This window comes from Conger conger, chromosome 16, assembly GCF_963514075.1.
Source record: "Conger conger chromosome 16, fConCon1.1, whole genome shotgun sequence".
NCBI classification, from domain to species: domain Eukaryota; kingdom Metazoa; phylum Chordata; class Actinopteri; order Anguilliformes; family Congridae; genus Conger; species Conger conger.
Genome location: NC_083775.1, coordinates 36,564,303 through 36,581,318, shown reverse-complemented (window position 1 = coordinate 36,581,318; position 17,016 = coordinate 36,564,303). Strand labels below are relative to the sequence as shown.

The following is a 17,016-nucleotide window of genomic DNA, read 5'->3' as shown; positions in this document are numbered from 1 at the left end:
AAGATGCATCAAACTGTGATAAACTGGGCTGACAGGTTTCATTAAGCCCAGCTATAAAGACATTACATACAAATTAATGTATGAAAGTATAATTCTTTGTTAAAAAATAAAGCATGTGCACTGTAGAGAAAGTGTGTCAGAATACAGCCCTGATTGAAGCTTACCATTACATGGTGTGGATGGACACTGAAACAAAGAAAAAGCAAATGTGAATAAAAGCTGCTTTTGTGAAAGTCACACTTACTCTCCTGCTCATATGTTCTCTCAAGCAGTAACAAAAAAATGTCAAACACAAAAAATTGCATTACCCTTTCATCAAATGGCATCATCATGCAGTCTGTACATAAAAAAAAATGAAACAGTGTCACACAGGAACAGTCATATATCGATAAAATAAATTCTTCACAGAAAGGGTATTTTATGAACACAATTTTTACATGGGTGGTTCTACACCGACATTTTCGAAAGCCATACGGAAATCATTGAGCCTGTCAAAGGGGAGAAAATTCCCACATGATATGAGTTCCTGTTTTTAAAATATGTAGTATCAAAACATGGCCATCTCTGAATCAGCCTCCTTTATATTCCATTAAGGGCAGCTATGACTTAATCTGTGAAATTTGAGATATTCTGAAGAAAAGAATGCTGGGTGGCATAATTTGAATTCATATTTCTGCTTTTTATGCAAAATAATGGAAGGAGCTCTTTGTTTTTGTTTCCCAGCTTGACTATATTAGTTTTTATTCATTTATTATTTTTACATGGACTGGGTTGATCCCTATCGAAGCGTATCCACATTAAGGCCTTGTGTGCTGCTGTTCAATTAGATATAAAGAAAATGGTGGTCTGTATTGGATGGGTCCTCAGTACTCCAATACTTGGTTTCGGTATCGCGAGTGAAAAGTGGTAACCCTTGTATATTAGCTCTGGAGAAAATACAATGGGCTTTAGGGGCAGGTCTCCAATGTCCTTGTAGGAATAAAGGATGCTTTGAAACATTATTCTGATTATAATTATGGTTATGCTGCAGTTTGGCAGATGCATTATTCAGGATGATTTATGGAACCTGTCATGCTTGAATGTAAAAAATATCTTATGAAATGTCATTGGGTCAGACATCTTACCAGATGTTGGAGTTGAAGTTGTGTTTACTGGAGGTGTCCGCTCAATGCCCAAACTGTCCAGATCGGACTGAGGCTGTCTCTGGATCCAGTGCTGTATGACAGTCACATGCTCAAAGGTCTTCAGGTCCTGCACATTACCTCCCAGTAGCTGACTTACCGCCGTCACATTGAGATCCTTAAAGTGGAAGAAGTATTCATGTTAGAAAAGCATCATATTGGTCTATGAGAATACCATGTTCTAGGGTTCATTTACTGTGTGTCGCATCACATTTCTCAACTTACCAAGAGTACGCTTGAGTTCAGGTTTATAAAGGTTTCTAAGTCCATGCTAACATTGGCTCTTGACAGTCTTAATATGTAATCTTTGGGTGCGCCTCCTGAACAGACACAAATGGAACACAAAGGAAATTAGAACTAGATGGCTACAAGCCAGTCATTAACAACCAAGCAATGCTACCACCTCGGTGGACAACTGTTTGTTCAACCTGTATGAGAGGAATGAAAATAGTGTTATAGCATGCAAATGAAAATGGCCAGCGAGCTACAGGTTGTTGACCATGACACTCACCTAGGTAAGACTGAATGAGCTGGTAAGTCATCAGTGATATGGGATCAGATTCATTAAAGGCCTGTTCAGCTATGAGGAACATTTCATCCTTGAACTCCACAGGACAAGCTGAAATAGTCAAGGAGTTGGCATTTCTGTAAATGTAAAAAAAGGAGCTAGTGTTAGCAGTGCTTTATCTCACACAGTTTAATGGTCCTTACTGTACCTTCATTTAGCATTCAGCTTACACTTTTGCTCAAGGAACTAACTGCAATGTCCCACCTGTAATACAAACCTACAGCCGTTACCCTCAATCAGATTGATCTTTACACAATATGACCCCATAGGTAAAACTCAGTAAGGGCTCGTAGTTTAAACTTTTATAAGTTCTGATCATTAAAACTTCATGAGGCTTCCTAGACTCAATAAGGCCTCACAGTAAAAGCTCAATAAGGGTTCATTAGAATCTCACTTCAGACTCTCAGGGGTGATGTTCCTCAGGACACTGTTGGGAAGGGGGCACAGATTAGGCCCGCCTATTGCATTCAGCTCTGCGGTCCCCAGGGTATTGGCAGGTGTTTCCAAGTATTTTAAGATGATGGCTTTGCTCTACAACAGAAAATGAAGAACAACAACTTTGATTGAAAGGTTCAATAGCTGAAAATACGGCATCAGTGTAAATGTTTGGGAGTATTAATAAAAGAAATGTTAGATAAATGTGGATTACATGCCACCATGTGAAAAGTATATTAGATTGGAGGGAAAAATTGACAGAAATTTGATCGGCATACACGCCCACTGGTCCTTATTTACATAAAATTACAATTTCAGAAATGTTTTGGAATATATACTTTAAGACATGTTCATGCGGTTATGAAGACTAAATTGAGGAAAAGTCCATTTTGATTTCAACTCAAATCAAATCTGTCAATTAAATCCAATTCTCTTTAATACCCGAGAAAGTGAACCTTCCCTTTTAAATCCCCAGTCCTGTACAGAATATTCAGAAATTGCTGGTTAATAACAGGCAAAAACACTGGGGAAAAAAAACACAGATCATAACAGAATCCCCCCCCCTATGGGCGACACCCGGTGCCCCTCACGTCCAACTCAGGGTGTTTAACAGAAAGGTCATGGAGGTGACATAAGGCTTAACCCAGGAAACATGAAAAACTGGATGGAAGCGGCATAGGGGAGGCGGGAGGCAAAGTCTGATGGCAGACGGGGTGTCAAGTTTGATGTTCTTTGAGCCAGGCCAGTAGGTGCAGTTGAAGTGGAACCTGTTAAAAAACAAGGTGGTTTCGGGGAATCACCTAGGGCCTCCCCAAAATTAGGAGGCTAACAGGTGACGTGATGGTCGGCCTGTAGCGTAGTGGTTAAGGTAAATGACTGGGACACGCAAGGTCGGTGGCTCTAATCCCGGTGTAGCCACGATAAGATCCGCACAGCCGTTGGGCCCTTGAGCAAGGCCCTTAACCCTGCATTGCTCCAGGGGAGGATTGTCTCCTGCTTTGTCTCCTGCTTAGTCTAATCAACTGTACGTCACTCTGGATAAGAGCATCTGCCAAATGCCAATAATGTAATGTAATGGTGGTAACTTCAACCAATGCAGCTCCCGTTAGAGTGTTAGTCCGAAAGGCTTGCCTCAGAGTAGACCTAGTCCAGCACAGTAGAGGCAGAGACATTACAGAATATGCATCTCCCTCCCTTGCGGTGAAAGCCTGGTTCGGCCGACTTGCTAGGGCTCAGGTTCGGGGTCTTCTCCCAAGGGCTGACGACTGGGATGTGGGACGGGTGTAGGTCAGGGGTAACTGGGTTCTCGGGCATGTCTCGAAGCTCGTTGCTCCCTTAAACGTGAGTCCCCTTGTATGGCTAGACCAATGAGTGCCTCCAGAATAGCAGGTAGTTCGCAGGTCGTCAACTTGTTCAACTGGACAGCCCGTTGTTGAAGGCTCCACCCCGCTGAGACAGCCAGGGTCCGGAACTCGATGGAGTAATACCGAAACAGAATGGTTACCCTGGCGGATGCGGAAGAGTTAACGCGTTGCAACAGGCCCGGAAACCGCAAGGTCGAAGATCCTCTTCATAGCCAAAGTGAAGAGGGTGTTCGGTTGTACTCAGTGGCGCCAAAATCCCGAATCCCGTCCCCCATTCTCATGCTCTGCCAGACAACAGGACGATGACGTAAGCGTCTCGGTTGGGACGACGGGTGGCTGCAGCTGAAATATCAGCAAACACTGAGACAGGAAGGATCCGCAGGCGTCAGGATCTCCATTGTAACGCTCAGCTGGGAGCAGACAGGGTTCTGGGTGGGCACAGACAGGCTCGGGAGCAGCAACAGGATGACAAAGGAAGTCCAATACGTAGTAGAGGTCAAAGGCAGATGGTCCATAACGATAAGGCAGTCCAAACAGGCAGCCAAATCCAAGAGCACAAACCGGTGAATCAAAGTCATATTCGAACAGAGGAGAAATCCAAAAGGCGAAAGTCGAAAACAAAACGGGTCGATACCCAGGTAATCAGACAGGAAAAAACACTGGAAAGTATGGCGGAAGCACATGACAATCTGCCAAAAAACTAACAAAACAAGCAGGTTTAAATAGACGAGGGGAAAATAATAATTAGGTGTGCACAAAAACCAGGAAGTGAAAACAGGTGGAACAAATTAATGTGGAGGAATACAGTCTACGGAAAGCACAGAGGGAAATTTGGAGGGAAAAAAACTGATCATGACACTATCCATTCTATAATCCTGCCTGTGAAATTAAAGAAGCACACGTCAGGACAGAATTTGAGAGAGAGCCAGAAACTAAGTCGAGTTTGATCAGGACTGAATGCGCAGTGCTGTCTGCTTCATGGAACCTGTGTTCCTGCATTACCTTTTCAGGCTCCCACGCTCCATCTTCTGAGTTCATTAGAGCAGCCAGGTTGTCAATGGTGATGATGCTCCACTTGCTGATGTCATCCAGGGAGGCCATACGAGACACAGGACCCACGAGTTGCAACTGCACATCTGAAAGGCCCGCTGGGAATGCCTGAGAGACAGGAAATAGCAGAACCGTTCTGTGATTTACGTATGGCACATTTGAAAATATGTTTATGTATTAATGATGACAGCCCTGTGGAACTGACACAATAGTGATAGGTCATATTATTATTGTTATTATTATTATTGTTATTAGTACCTGCTTTGATTTGCTCAGAACAATTGTCTGCAATTCATCCTCATCCACCTTCTGAGCCAGAGCTGCAAAATTGTCCTTCACAACCTGCACGCTTAGACAGTGGCCGAACTGGATGGCATCGTAACCGAAGGGAAAAGAGTCATCGTTGATGGTGACCTGTGTGATGTTTCCAACTGTGCAATGATCTGAAGAAAGACAAACCAATGAAGTGTGAACATGGAAGGGCTTGTACATACTGTACCTAGTGCAATGGAGACATTTCAGAGGGATGACTTTCTTCTTAGGGCAAAGGTCCTAGTTTTAAATAAACAAAGGCTTATTTATGTTATGGGCTGTTAAAGATGACTAATCAACCAAATGTGTCAGAGCAGACTGGTCACAGGAAGGTGACAGTAATGAAAATAACCACACATTACAACTTTGTTGTACGTCGCTCTGGATAAGAGCGTCTGCTAAATGCCACGTAATGTAATGTAATGTAATGTAGAACAGCATCACTGAACACACAATGCATCATAACTCTTAAGTGGATAGGCTACAGCAGTAGAAGTCTAATAAATACCTAATAAAGTGCTTGGTGAGTGTATCCAAGGCACTTTACAGTTAATGCCTCTCATTCTTCCATTCACACACACCAACGCTGCCATACCAGGCACCAACCAGCGCATCAGGAGCAAGTGGGGGTTGGGAGTCTAGCTCAGGGACACTTCCACACACCCTCCGACTGCCAGAAGACCGCTCTTACCTCCTGAGCAATACCGCCTCCTATTTTTAAACAGAAGTAACAACTAAATTTTGTTCCAACCTACCAGCTCCTTGTATATTTTTGGAACAACGTAATTGTTTGAAAAGTCTTTTGAGCTTCTTCCTTTCCCGCCTGCTTCCTTTCTGTTTCCGGAGCTTTCTCAGGTATCTGCGTTTGACCCTCTGTAATGATGAGAAAAATACAATACAAGCTTCCCAGAGAAGAAAAGGAATTTCTTGCCAATAGAAACAATATTAAAATCAATGTGTGGGTGTGGCTATCTCGAATGAGAAAAAATGGCGCCACCTATTGCAGTTGCTCACAATTGTGTCCTCTTATTTTCAACTGAATAATTACTTTGGTATGAAAGGTCAACATGCACATGGACAAAACTAATCTATCATCTAATGATCCAGTCATGCAAATATGTACGCACCTTTCCAAGACGACACCAGAATGAGCTTCCTAGAAACACTGGGAGGGGTTCCAACTTTTGCAGAGTTTTAAAGTTCCATTTTGAAGGATTTCTGAAAGCAAACAATGAAATCATTTAAAAACATATTTTTATGCTTTAATAACTTTTTTTTGTTTTACTAATGTTACATTTTGGTTTTAGCCCGAGGGACTACGGATGAAAATACACTAACATATAACATATTGTCCATAAAATATAGTTCATAGCATATGAACACTGTGTTCGGCAATGTGCACTGTCTGCACAATAAATGGCATAAATAAAAATATAATTGAACCTGCAAGCAGGGTTTAGGGGCCCAAGCAGTCCAGCAAGGCAGGGTCGCCGTGAAAACTTGATCAGATCATGTTAAAAGGGTAGCTGTAAGCTTTAGGTTTTATGTCAATAAAATATGAGCTCACGCCCTGTTTAGGTCATTGGCTGTGATGGATGAATGTTTTTTGAAAATCAAAAATGCATCAGAGACATTTGTGAGGGTTGGTCTGAAGATGATCTGTGCCAAGTTTGGTGAAGATTGGACAAAATATGTTGGCGTTGAAATGTTTTTAAACATTTTGATCAAGTTCAATGGCAACATCAATTAAGTTCAAATAACAGTTTGTCAGGTCTCAGCTTTGGGATTTACCAAAGAATCAGCATACATTAGAATCAGTTTTTCTAAGCGAAATACATTAACAGTAATAAGCAGACATATTTTTGCTTATTGCAGTGCTTCCTAGTGGGAAAATGACACCGGATGTGTGTCATAATGTGTGTCACAGCCTCAAGAAGGAGTCGTGAGTCCATATACCAAGTTTTGTATCAATACATGAAAGCGTTGCTGAGATTCCTGTTTGACGGCTTCGCTGCTAATTTTGATTGGCTATACTTCGGCTTGGTCCGAAGATCAAGAAGATTTGGTGAATACTGGCCAAACTTTGTGGCCCCAGTGGCCAAATAACAGAAATTCTTTCTTGCTTCTTCAAAATGAGGGTCCGAGTCGATTTACCAAGTTTTGTTTTGATACAGCAAAGCATTCCTGAGTTCGGACACCACTTTCTGTTTGGCGACATTGCTGACATTTTTGATTGACTGTAATGGACAAACACTTTAAGGCAAACACATTACCATTATCTGGAAAAATATGTCTTGACATATTGTGGTGCCCTGCAGTGGTCAAATGATTCTATGGTATCAAACTGAGCCAATGTACCCAGTTTGGTGTCGATTCATAAAAGCGTTGCTGAAATATGAGCTCACTTTGTTAGGTGAATTTGCCGCCGATTTCAATTTGCTGTGACGGACAAGCGCTTTCAAAAATCTAAAATCCATCTGATATCTTTTGTGAGGCTCAGTATGAACATCATCTGTGCCGAGTTTGGTGAAGATTGGATACAATTTGTGGCCTGTGAACATGTTCTTAACTTTTTCAGAAAATCCAATATGGCGGATTTTATGCAAATTCAATTAGTGAGTTTGATCCAAGGAATTTAATGGTACCTCAATTTTGAAAATCATGATTACTCCTCAACTTACATCCATAAACGTAACTCCAACTTTGACCCGTTGGTAGGGCTAGAGTGCTCGAGGTGTAGACATTAATCTCGGTGAAAAGAATCATGGGACTGTCTCCAATCACTGTGCCAAATAAAAAAACTTTGTAGGGGCTGCCATAGACATCATAGCCAGAAGAAAAAGATGATGATGAACAGTAAGAAAAGGTAGAAACTGATATTTAGACTATTTTAATCCAAAGGATTTTAAAAAAGGTTTATTTTTTAAATCCTGAAAACAAAGTTACAATACTGCCTCCTACAGGTGTTCATTTAGATATTGTGGGATTGTTGGACAGGCAGTCTATCAGAGAGGACAGAACAGACAGGGTCTCCAGTATAGAGGTTAGGTACCACCTTCTGGTCTTCTGTTTGACTCAAATGCACCATACCAGATCAATGAAGCACAGAAATCCTAAATAAATCCAAAACATTTACGTATTTGACCCAGGTCCGAGTTCAGCCCTTATGTCCCTCTGTTAGACTGTTTTCTTTACCTACCCATAAATGGGGGTACCACGGAGAAGAACTTTTTCCATTGCATCGAGCTGCTTGTCTGAGAACTCCTTGCAGTTTTTAAGTTTCTCCAGTATCAGTGGGTCAGAGTCACTGATGTGAGACTCATCCAGTGTGCAGCACATGTTTCCCAGAACCTCCACAGTCTCCTTGTTCAGGTTTGTTCCTGTTACACCCTGGAATAAATAAAATGCATAGATTAATGAATGTAAACGGGCCGGAGGGCGGCACCTGTTCTGGATTTCATGTCCTTTTATCATCCCATATTGTACAACAGGGTAAGTGGACTCTTTAGTACAAAGAAACATTTATTTGTTGTCTACCTACAAAGTGGTGGCAGTACCTACCACTGGATTTAATCAATTTTGAAGAATCGATTAAAATTAATTTAACAGTTCACCAGTGCTACTCACCAGGCAGCTTTTGGCATTGCTCAGTAACTCTGCTTTCTTCCCACTCAAAGCGTCAGACAGAACATCAAAGTCTGCTTCTCCGGTTTGTATGAAGTACGCCTTGCATGTTGCCTGCTGCACGGTGGAGTAGCTACAGGAGCACATGGGCACAGAAACCTTAAGGACATGCAGGAGTATAGTATGCAGGATAAGAACATGCAGGAAGAGAGTATTCAGGAGGTGAGTATGCTGGAAAAGAGCATGCAGGGTAACATGAAGAAGATGAATCCTTCATTAAGATTTGAAGCACAAAAGCTATGTCTGAAGTTGACTTCGAAAATTTGGCTTAGGTTTAAAGGTTGGGTGAGATTAGTAAAAATAATCTGTCTTTCCAAAGTTGCCCTCGATCAGCTTCCATTGGGACAGATAAGTTTGCCCTGGCCATTCACTGGAGAACTGGAAGTAGGAAGAATTTGGTCCGTCTTGTGTTAGAGTGTTATGTGCGTTTGTTAAGTCCACTTGTATTATAAAGTATGAAGTTTTCGGATCTAACCTGCATCTCTCCTCTGGTGTCCAGTAATTATTTATTTGAAGGCCCATATTTCTAGAGCCTCAAGTCCATGGTGAAGGAAAAGAGCCACCAGGTGTGGGTCTAATGTTATATGCTGTATGTATTTGTGTACATCTAATTGCATTCCCTGTCTCTCCTACATATTCATGTAACAGTGGACATACGGTATATGCAATTTTTGAAATCGAATGTTAGGTTTAGAAAGTTAGGCTAAGGTTAGAAAGTTGGGCTAGCATTAGAAAGTTGTGTTAGGGTTAGAAAGTTGGGTTTGGTTTAACATTAGAAAGATAACTCACTCTAGGTACAACAGCATGTCGGAAGGTAATTCTGTGAAATTCTGTGGCCTTTCACTCTTGATGATATTGCTCATGCAGGTTAACTGTCGAAAAGAAATAGCACATTATACTTTAATCCATCTCTTGCCACGCTATGAATTTCTAGTATTTTTATCCTCGGTTTGAGCATTTCAGCATTACCTGGGGTTCGCGCAGAACCACCTTTCTTTGGTTCCTTCTCCTCCTGCAAGCTCTGATGAGATTTCTGACTTTTGTTTTTTTAAAACGGCGAATCCTTGTGCACGAGAATCCCTGGAGCATCTCTGTTGAAAGGCTACAATAAAAATGAGAAAGTCGCATGGTTACATACACACGGTATGTCAATATGTGCTCACACACACACACACACACACACACACACACAAAAGTCTATTTTTCTCACTTATTTTTCATACATTCCATCACATTCTTGTCTTCTTGTAATATAATCAGTTTCCATAGTTCAACGCATTGAAACAAGTAAAAATATTGTTTTAGGGTGCAGGCATCCAAATTCTGAATAACTCAATATCATGTGAGCTATAAAAGTACCAATTCAACACATTTTTGAGCAAATATTAAGAACTTAATCCAGGGTGTTCACATTTTTGTCTGTCAAGGTCACCTATGCTTACTCAAAAGGTGAAGAGACAGCCATCTGTCATTGCAATAAAAAGAGTGGAAAAGCTATGGATATTATAGAAAATTCAAAGGTATTACTACTCACTCATCAGCATCACTGGTTCCTTCAGCAACTATATCAAAAAGCAGAGCCGCCTGCAAATAAAATTCATGAAATTAAAGACCAACTTCTCGGTAAAGTGTGTAAAGTCCACTTGGCATGTTAGTCACTTGGTAATTATGTTAAAGTTCAATTAAATTAGCAAGAATGACAATCCTTATTCCACAACAGGATAAAAGTCCAAAAATATCTTTTCCATGGAGTGCTTCTTTAACATGGGTGGGGGAAGGTGCTGTGTGGCTTATCCTGTTAAAGCACTGTTGCAGTGTGTGGATGGGTGCCACACTCTGGAATATGGTAGTTTATTGTGCCCCCAGTGGCCATGTTGATTCAATACCAGTATAAAACAATAACATTAACCTTAAAGTAAAACTTTTATTGCTTAATGATTCAAGGAGCAGTACGAAACCCATATACAACTGTAAAGATTAGACTCTTTGTACTTTTGATGTAAAAAAAGACCCTGTGATTTTCACAAAAGCCACATCAGACATAACAAAAGTAAATATAGCTGCAAGCAGCAATCCCAAGGGCCAAGCAGCAAGGCCAACACACCATTGCAACATTGGAGCTACCCTCTACCATTGTGCAAAGTTTCATAAAAAATGACAAATTGGTTATAGGTGCTGCCATAGACTCACATTGCTTGAAAATGCTGCCACTTTTAAACATTTTGCCTTGCGATGACGCCAACACCAGGGGCCATTAAGAGCAAAATCTAATGATTGTAGGTCAAACGGGGCAAGAGTTCAAACGGGGCCTGTTCAAAGTTAGCCATTTCAATTGATTGCTATTGCCCAACCAATGTAAAATGAATGTCATGGCTTTTTGCCATTACTCTCTACCATTATGCTAAATTTCAGAAAACACCAGGGTGCCTTCACATGTTTAGTGCTTGGCCCCCTCGAAACAAAACCGTACTTTCTGGAACAGAACAAGGCCGGAAACTCACCAAAAAAACTCACTCACCAAAATTGATATTTTCTAATCCAAAAACTCAGAGTCAAATCACTGATAATCTTACTACACTGGCATCGTAAATAAATACATAATTATTTTTCATTCTACAGGAATAGCCCATACATTACTTTCCATGTGTTTTCAGGAGAACCTGAAAATCTGCATTTCAGTTTTATTAAATACAATTTGATATTGGTGGAAATATCATAGCATGTTACAGTAACCTTATAGTTTCCTATTAATCAATCTCATATCCACAGCCTTCAAACATAGTTTACAGCATCCTTCGAGCTGAAATAGTTCATTTGCTTATGTATTGCATACCAAGCTAATTGTAGATAGCTTTTTTGGTTTCATCCAGTGTCAGATGAACATGTAATTACTACAGAATAAAGACAATATAAAATGATTTTTAAGACCTTCTAAGATTAGATGTTGCCTCTATCTTTACTGAAGGATCACGTGACTTTTTTCAGGCCCCATGGTCTGGTATCTGTTAAAGCATTGTATCAGTGTGTGGATGGGCCCCATGGTCTGGTATCTGGTAAAGTACTGTATCAGTGTGTGGATGGGCCCCATGGTCTGGTATCTGGTAAAGTACTGTATCAGTGTGTGGATGGGCCCCATGGTCTGGTATCTGTTAAAGCATTGTATCAGTGTGTGGATGGGCCCCATGGTCTGGTATCTGGTAAAGTACTGTATCAGTGTGTGGATGGGCCCCATGGTCTGGTATCTGGTAAAGTACTGTATCAGTGTGTGGATGGGCCCCATGGTCTGGTATCTGGTAAAGTACTGTATCAGTGTGTGGATGGGCCCCATGGTCTGGTATCTGTTAAAGCACTCCACAGGATGAAGACACACAGTTGGCTCCAGCACTGCTCATGGATGGGAGGGTTTCAAGCGTTAACAGCTGTGAATAATGCCGCTTTCCTAAGAATCAGGAGATGTGTAAAAATGTAATAGGTTTGCGATGCTGTACCTGCTCAGGTTTCCATTTTTTCTTATTTATCTTCTGCACCACAGCTGGATCCATATTTTCAGAAAAGATCAGCAGATTTCCAGGGATTTCTGAGGCTAGGTCATCAGGGACGTTGTTTAACAGTATCTGGGGTGTAGAATCCACTTCGATAATCTTTGGAAAGAAGAATGGGAAAGAGAGAACGGGGTTATCTCTTGTCCACTGTAGTTATTAAACTGCTTGATTTTTAATGAGACTAATGATCTCAGGAAAATGACAAAAGATAATTCATTATTTGTGTAAGAAACCCATACTAAACGCTAAATGCATGCTAATAAAAAAAAAAAAAATGCATGAAATTAAAAAAACCCATTTTGTATTGTATTATTTCCAGAGAAGTTATACAGAGCGTGACAGTGGACATTTTATTTCCACAAACATCTTTTCTGAATTTGCTCTTTGGTCCAATCAAAATCGATGTACATACAAGCCTCATACAACAAAAAAAATGTTTATCAATACAAATATACAGTAGGCCTAAAGATAATTTAACAACATTAACTCATCGGAATTAGCTTTACATTTTTATTCACACATAGTACCTTATATATCCTGGCTTCAGCTTACGATAATAGCCGTGTTCGGAACACATAATTCATTTTGTTTAACAATAAAAGTGTTTGATAATGATGATTGATCGCTCAGCCAATCCCAACACTTAATAGTGGCATATTTACTGCTTTGGATTACATGGCTATTCGAGCCTCTGGGAGAAACCTCACTGATATGTTTGCGGAGAGGCATGGATGGCTGATGTATGCGCATGACTCTGAAGTCACCATGCCGTTTATGGCACCACTTCAGTGTTTCCTTATTGTAATCAACACGAACACTGCATACACAGTATACGAACAGTTGCTTCTCATAGTCTGACACACCTGGGATATTTTATTTTATGAATCCTAGATTAGAATTTTGTAGACACCTTTCTTAAGGACCACTATAAGAATCATTTAAGAACAGTTTTGTGAATGATGCTCAATGTTTCAGCCAATCACTGGGAAGTGATTTAAAGGCAATGTAGCACTTTCTTAGCATACCTTTTGGACGAATTTCTCCCGCACAATTACAGGAGCACTCAGAAGGTTGTTAACAAAAACTGGATTGGAAGCGGTTTGCTGAGCTACAGTGGGGGAGATTTTTGAAATGGCTGAAAAGGGAACGCCTTGTATTAGAGAGCCCAGGCTTTCCAGATTTTCCTGATTGTCAACCTGTGGAAGGAAAGCATATTTTTGAAGAAAAACTACGGAAATTACAAATGCACTGACATAAACTAGTACTTAATGACAAAAATAATACAACATTTGCGGTTATTAGGAGTATAGTAATGATTATGTAATTCAAAATGTGTGCCTGTGTCTGTGTGTGTGTGTGTCCACTGCTTGACCCAATCATATACTTGTTTCATCTTTGTAAATAAAGGGAGACATTATTTTTCTAGAATTAGCATCTTCTAAATATTTTTCCTTCAATTCACATAGTGAATTGCCTATTTTCCATGTTCAGCTCAAAAATGACTTTGCTGTTGTACAGACAGGATGCGATGTGTAAAAACGGACCTGGAAGTTTTGTCCAAGGATCGCTGCTATGATGCTATTGGACTGGGCCTGGTTCCAGCCTGAAACTTTGCCCAGGTTCTTAAGGGACCCGATGATGACGCTTGGAGGAGCTCCACTGATCTGGCCTGGACTCAAACCTGTCACCTGGTTTCCCAGGGCAGTGATCAGTCCAGGACTGAGTGTTTTAATATTCCCAGCCAGCACTGCCGGAATCTGAAATAATGAAAACAACACTCGTCAAAAAAACAACCAGTGACAGGACCAATTATTCAACTACTCAACAATTCCACCTATCAAGAAAGCAATCAACTAATCAGGGAATCAGTAAACCACTCAACCAGAAAACAAAAAACAACCAATTCACTTGTCCATCAATCAGCCACTCACAAATTATCCTCATCAGTGTTCTAAATTAATTTTGTTGTTATTATTATTATTATTATATATTTTTTTTATGAATGTTTAGTGCCATAGGCAAATCAAATGAACGAACAAACAGTGTACGAGAGAAAAGTTATTGAGATGAAAGATGTGGAGATTATCACTTAACAGAACCAATAATTGATGATGGCATACGATCTTGATAATCATTCCAAAACTTTGTCAAAATGAGGTTTGTGGAAAAGAAAAACAGAATGTCATGCAATAACTGAAATGGTTGTTCAAATGAAATAATTCAGAGCAGAAGTTTTATGACTCTGCCTGTTTTAATATATTACTTACATGGGGTTCCACAGCAGTGCAGGACTGATTTATGTTCCTGATAACAGCCAGAGTCTGACTCTCATCCAGGCTGGACAAAGCCTCTCCTGAAGCATAGCATTGGAGTCGGGGCGGCAGTCTGTAAAAGGCAGACCAGTGTTACTCGAGGCAGGAGGGCTTGACCCCAACATGTCCCACAATTTATCACGTGGTGAATATAGTAGTTCAGTAATTCAGGACCTGGTTCTAAAAATGTGACCTATCACTTTAAGTAAGGGATAATACCCTATGAACGAGTCAGTTATGAGGCAATAACTGCCCCACATATTTGTTCATAGGGTATTATCCCACTGTAATGTAGCTATGCACAATTTATTTTTAGTTTCGAAACAAATGTATTAATTGAAATACAATGGTAACGGGAGAAAATATAGCCCCTGTTGCTGGGAAAAAATAACTTTGCACAGCCTAAAATTGCCTCAAACCTAACTGCATCAGACAGACACTGATCAGCCACAACATTAAAACCACCTGCTTAAAGCGTTTTTTCATGAACGGGAGAACGAGAGGGCACAAACGGAAACTGGCAAAGGAGAAATTCCATACAGATTGTATTTTAGAAAGTATTTTTTCACACAGCGAGTGGTCAATGTGTGGAATAGCTTGCCAGACCTGGCCTGATAGTGTTAGACATGATTTAGCTTGCTTAAAGGCAAGCATTGCTGGGCTGAATGGCCTGTTCTCACCATTACCTTATGTCATGTCATGTCATGTGAGCAGAAAATAATAAGTGAATGGCATTCAAAAGTTACATTTTTAAATGAAAATGGAAATCTTCCTCGTTCTATGCTTTCTTATAACAAGGTTATAAGAAATTAAGCGATGCGATATAACCGAGGTGGTTGGTTATTTGTCTGTGTGGTGGTATAAATCTAAGACATTGAAAATGAAATTACAAATAAAAACTAGTGGAAAATGTAAAGTTATTAAGATTGATTAGTTATTGTAGTTAAAATCAACAGTCTTATCATATAAAGAAGAACAAACTCTGATCGTATGCATGTTTCTTGAATGAGGCCCATTGAATGTCAGCATTCCAATTGGAAAAGATGATACAGAATTCCACAAATAATATATAAATATATAGTATTTATTTTTTATATTTTAATGGAAATTTGCTTGCCGTATTCTGGTCTTTAAACACATTCACATTTCTTTATCAATTTATATTTTGAATTCATCAACTTATTTTGTTCAGTGCAACACGCATACAATTTATTTTGTCTAAAGTATGTTCAAACTGGACTTTGGGTTTCACAGAAGCAGTCCTAACATTTACAGTGAATGGAACAATGACTCATATTAGACAGTAAGCATGTGAGGTGTTTCTGTAGGGCAATGGTGTGGTTTACATGCCAAGCTTACTTTGTGGGAAGGAATTGTGGGTTCTCCTGGAAGATGGACTCAGTGTACCATGAGACCACGTCATCTGGGATGCCAGGTTGACTTAAGAGCTCGATATTTTGTCGATTGACAGAGAAGACCTGAAGCTGAAAGTGAAAACACACACGCATAATTAAACAAACCTGCTGTATCTGAAATGCAACATTTTGATTGTCTTCAGTATAAGTTTGATCAAACTCTCTTAAACTAAATAACACTCAGTAGAACTCTCACTCAAACTCAAAAACTCTCTGTGCAAACTCTTTCTCAATCTCAATACCTGTCAGTGCAAACACTATTTTAAACTCAACAACTCTCACTTCAAACTCTCCTAAAATCAATAACTCTCCTAAAATGTCCAAACTCTCTTGAACTCAATCACTCTTTACAATATAATACAAATACAATACAATACAATACAATATAATACAAACTTTCTTAAACTCAGTACCTCTCAGTGCAAACTCTCTCAAACTCAGTAACTCTCTCAGTGAAAAAAAGTCTTACCCTCAGTAACTCTCAGTGCAAACTCGCTCTTCAACACAATACTCAGTACAAACTCCCTTAAACTCAGTAACGCTCAGTACAAACCCTATTAAGCTCAGCAACTCTCACTGCAAACTCTCATGAAATCAACAACTCTGTACAAACGGTCTTAAACTGAATAACTCTGTACAAACTCTCTTAAGCTCAGAAACTCTCACTGCAAACTTTCTTATGCCCAGTAACGCTCAGTGCAAACCTTCTCTTCAACTCTGTAACTCTCAGTACAAGTTCTCTTTAGCTCAGCAACTCTCACTGCAAACTCTCCTAAAATCAATAACTCTGTCCAAACTCTCTTAAACTCAATGGCTCTCAGTGCAAACTCTTAAGCTCAATAACTATCGGTGCAAACTCTCTTAGACTCAACTTAAGGGCAAAGAAAAACTGACAAAAAAGCACTTATAAATGTTAGAAAAAAAACAAAAAACATACTGCTTCTTCTGAACCAAATGTTCTGAAGTCATCCGAGTCAGCGAATCTAATGAAATTGCAAAAGTAGTTGAAAAACCAAGCTGTGGAGTTGAGGGTCGGGTCATTGCGGTCGTAGCACTTTGGACTTCCATCTTTAATGACAACAAAAAGAAGTGTACAGATGTATGTATGCTTTAAATTGGGCAAAGCCTTTTTCATTAAACCTATGCAAATATT

The 17,016-nt window shown here is 39.9% G+C and overlaps 1 protein-coding gene across 1 annotated transcript in view; it reads right to left on the bottom strand.

Moving 5' to 3' along the window:
* The window catches only part of LOC133114198 (uncharacterized), a 117,337-nt gene that overhangs the window by 7,639 nt on the left and 92,682 nt on the right, over positions 1–17,016 (bottom strand). The window contains exons 162-182 of the mRNA XM_061223366.1: positions 16,801–16,931; positions 15,808–15,932; positions 14,404–14,521; positions 13,681–13,893; positions 13,162–13,332; positions 12,083–12,235; positions 10,129–10,178; positions 9,564–9,696; positions 9,384–9,466; positions 8,538–8,667; positions 8,110–8,300; positions 6,038–6,128; positions 5,666–5,783; positions 4,857–5,041; positions 4,551–4,706; positions 2,144–2,280; positions 1,693–1,826; positions 1,407–1,501; positions 1,125–1,299; positions 309–337; positions 165–186 (exon numbers count right to left, since the gene is read on the bottom strand). Of these exons, the coding sequence (XP_061079350.1) occupies positions 165–186; positions 309–337; positions 1,125–1,299; positions 1,407–1,501; positions 1,693–1,826; positions 2,144–2,280; positions 4,551–4,706; positions 4,857–5,041; positions 5,666–5,783; positions 6,038–6,128; positions 8,110–8,300; positions 8,538–8,667; positions 9,384–9,466; positions 9,564–9,696; positions 10,129–10,178; positions 12,083–12,235; positions 13,162–13,332; positions 13,681–13,893; positions 14,404–14,521; positions 15,808–15,932; positions 16,801–16,931 (2,640 nt within the window). The remainder of the gene's footprint in view (positions 1–164; positions 187–308; positions 338–1,124; positions 1,300–1,406; positions 1,502–1,692; positions 1,827–2,143; positions 2,281–4,550; positions 4,707–4,856; positions 5,042–5,665; positions 5,784–6,037; positions 6,129–8,109; positions 8,301–8,537; positions 8,668–9,383; positions 9,467–9,563; positions 9,697–10,128; positions 10,179–12,082; positions 12,236–13,161; positions 13,333–13,680; positions 13,894–14,403; positions 14,522–15,807; positions 15,933–16,800; positions 16,932–17,016) is intronic.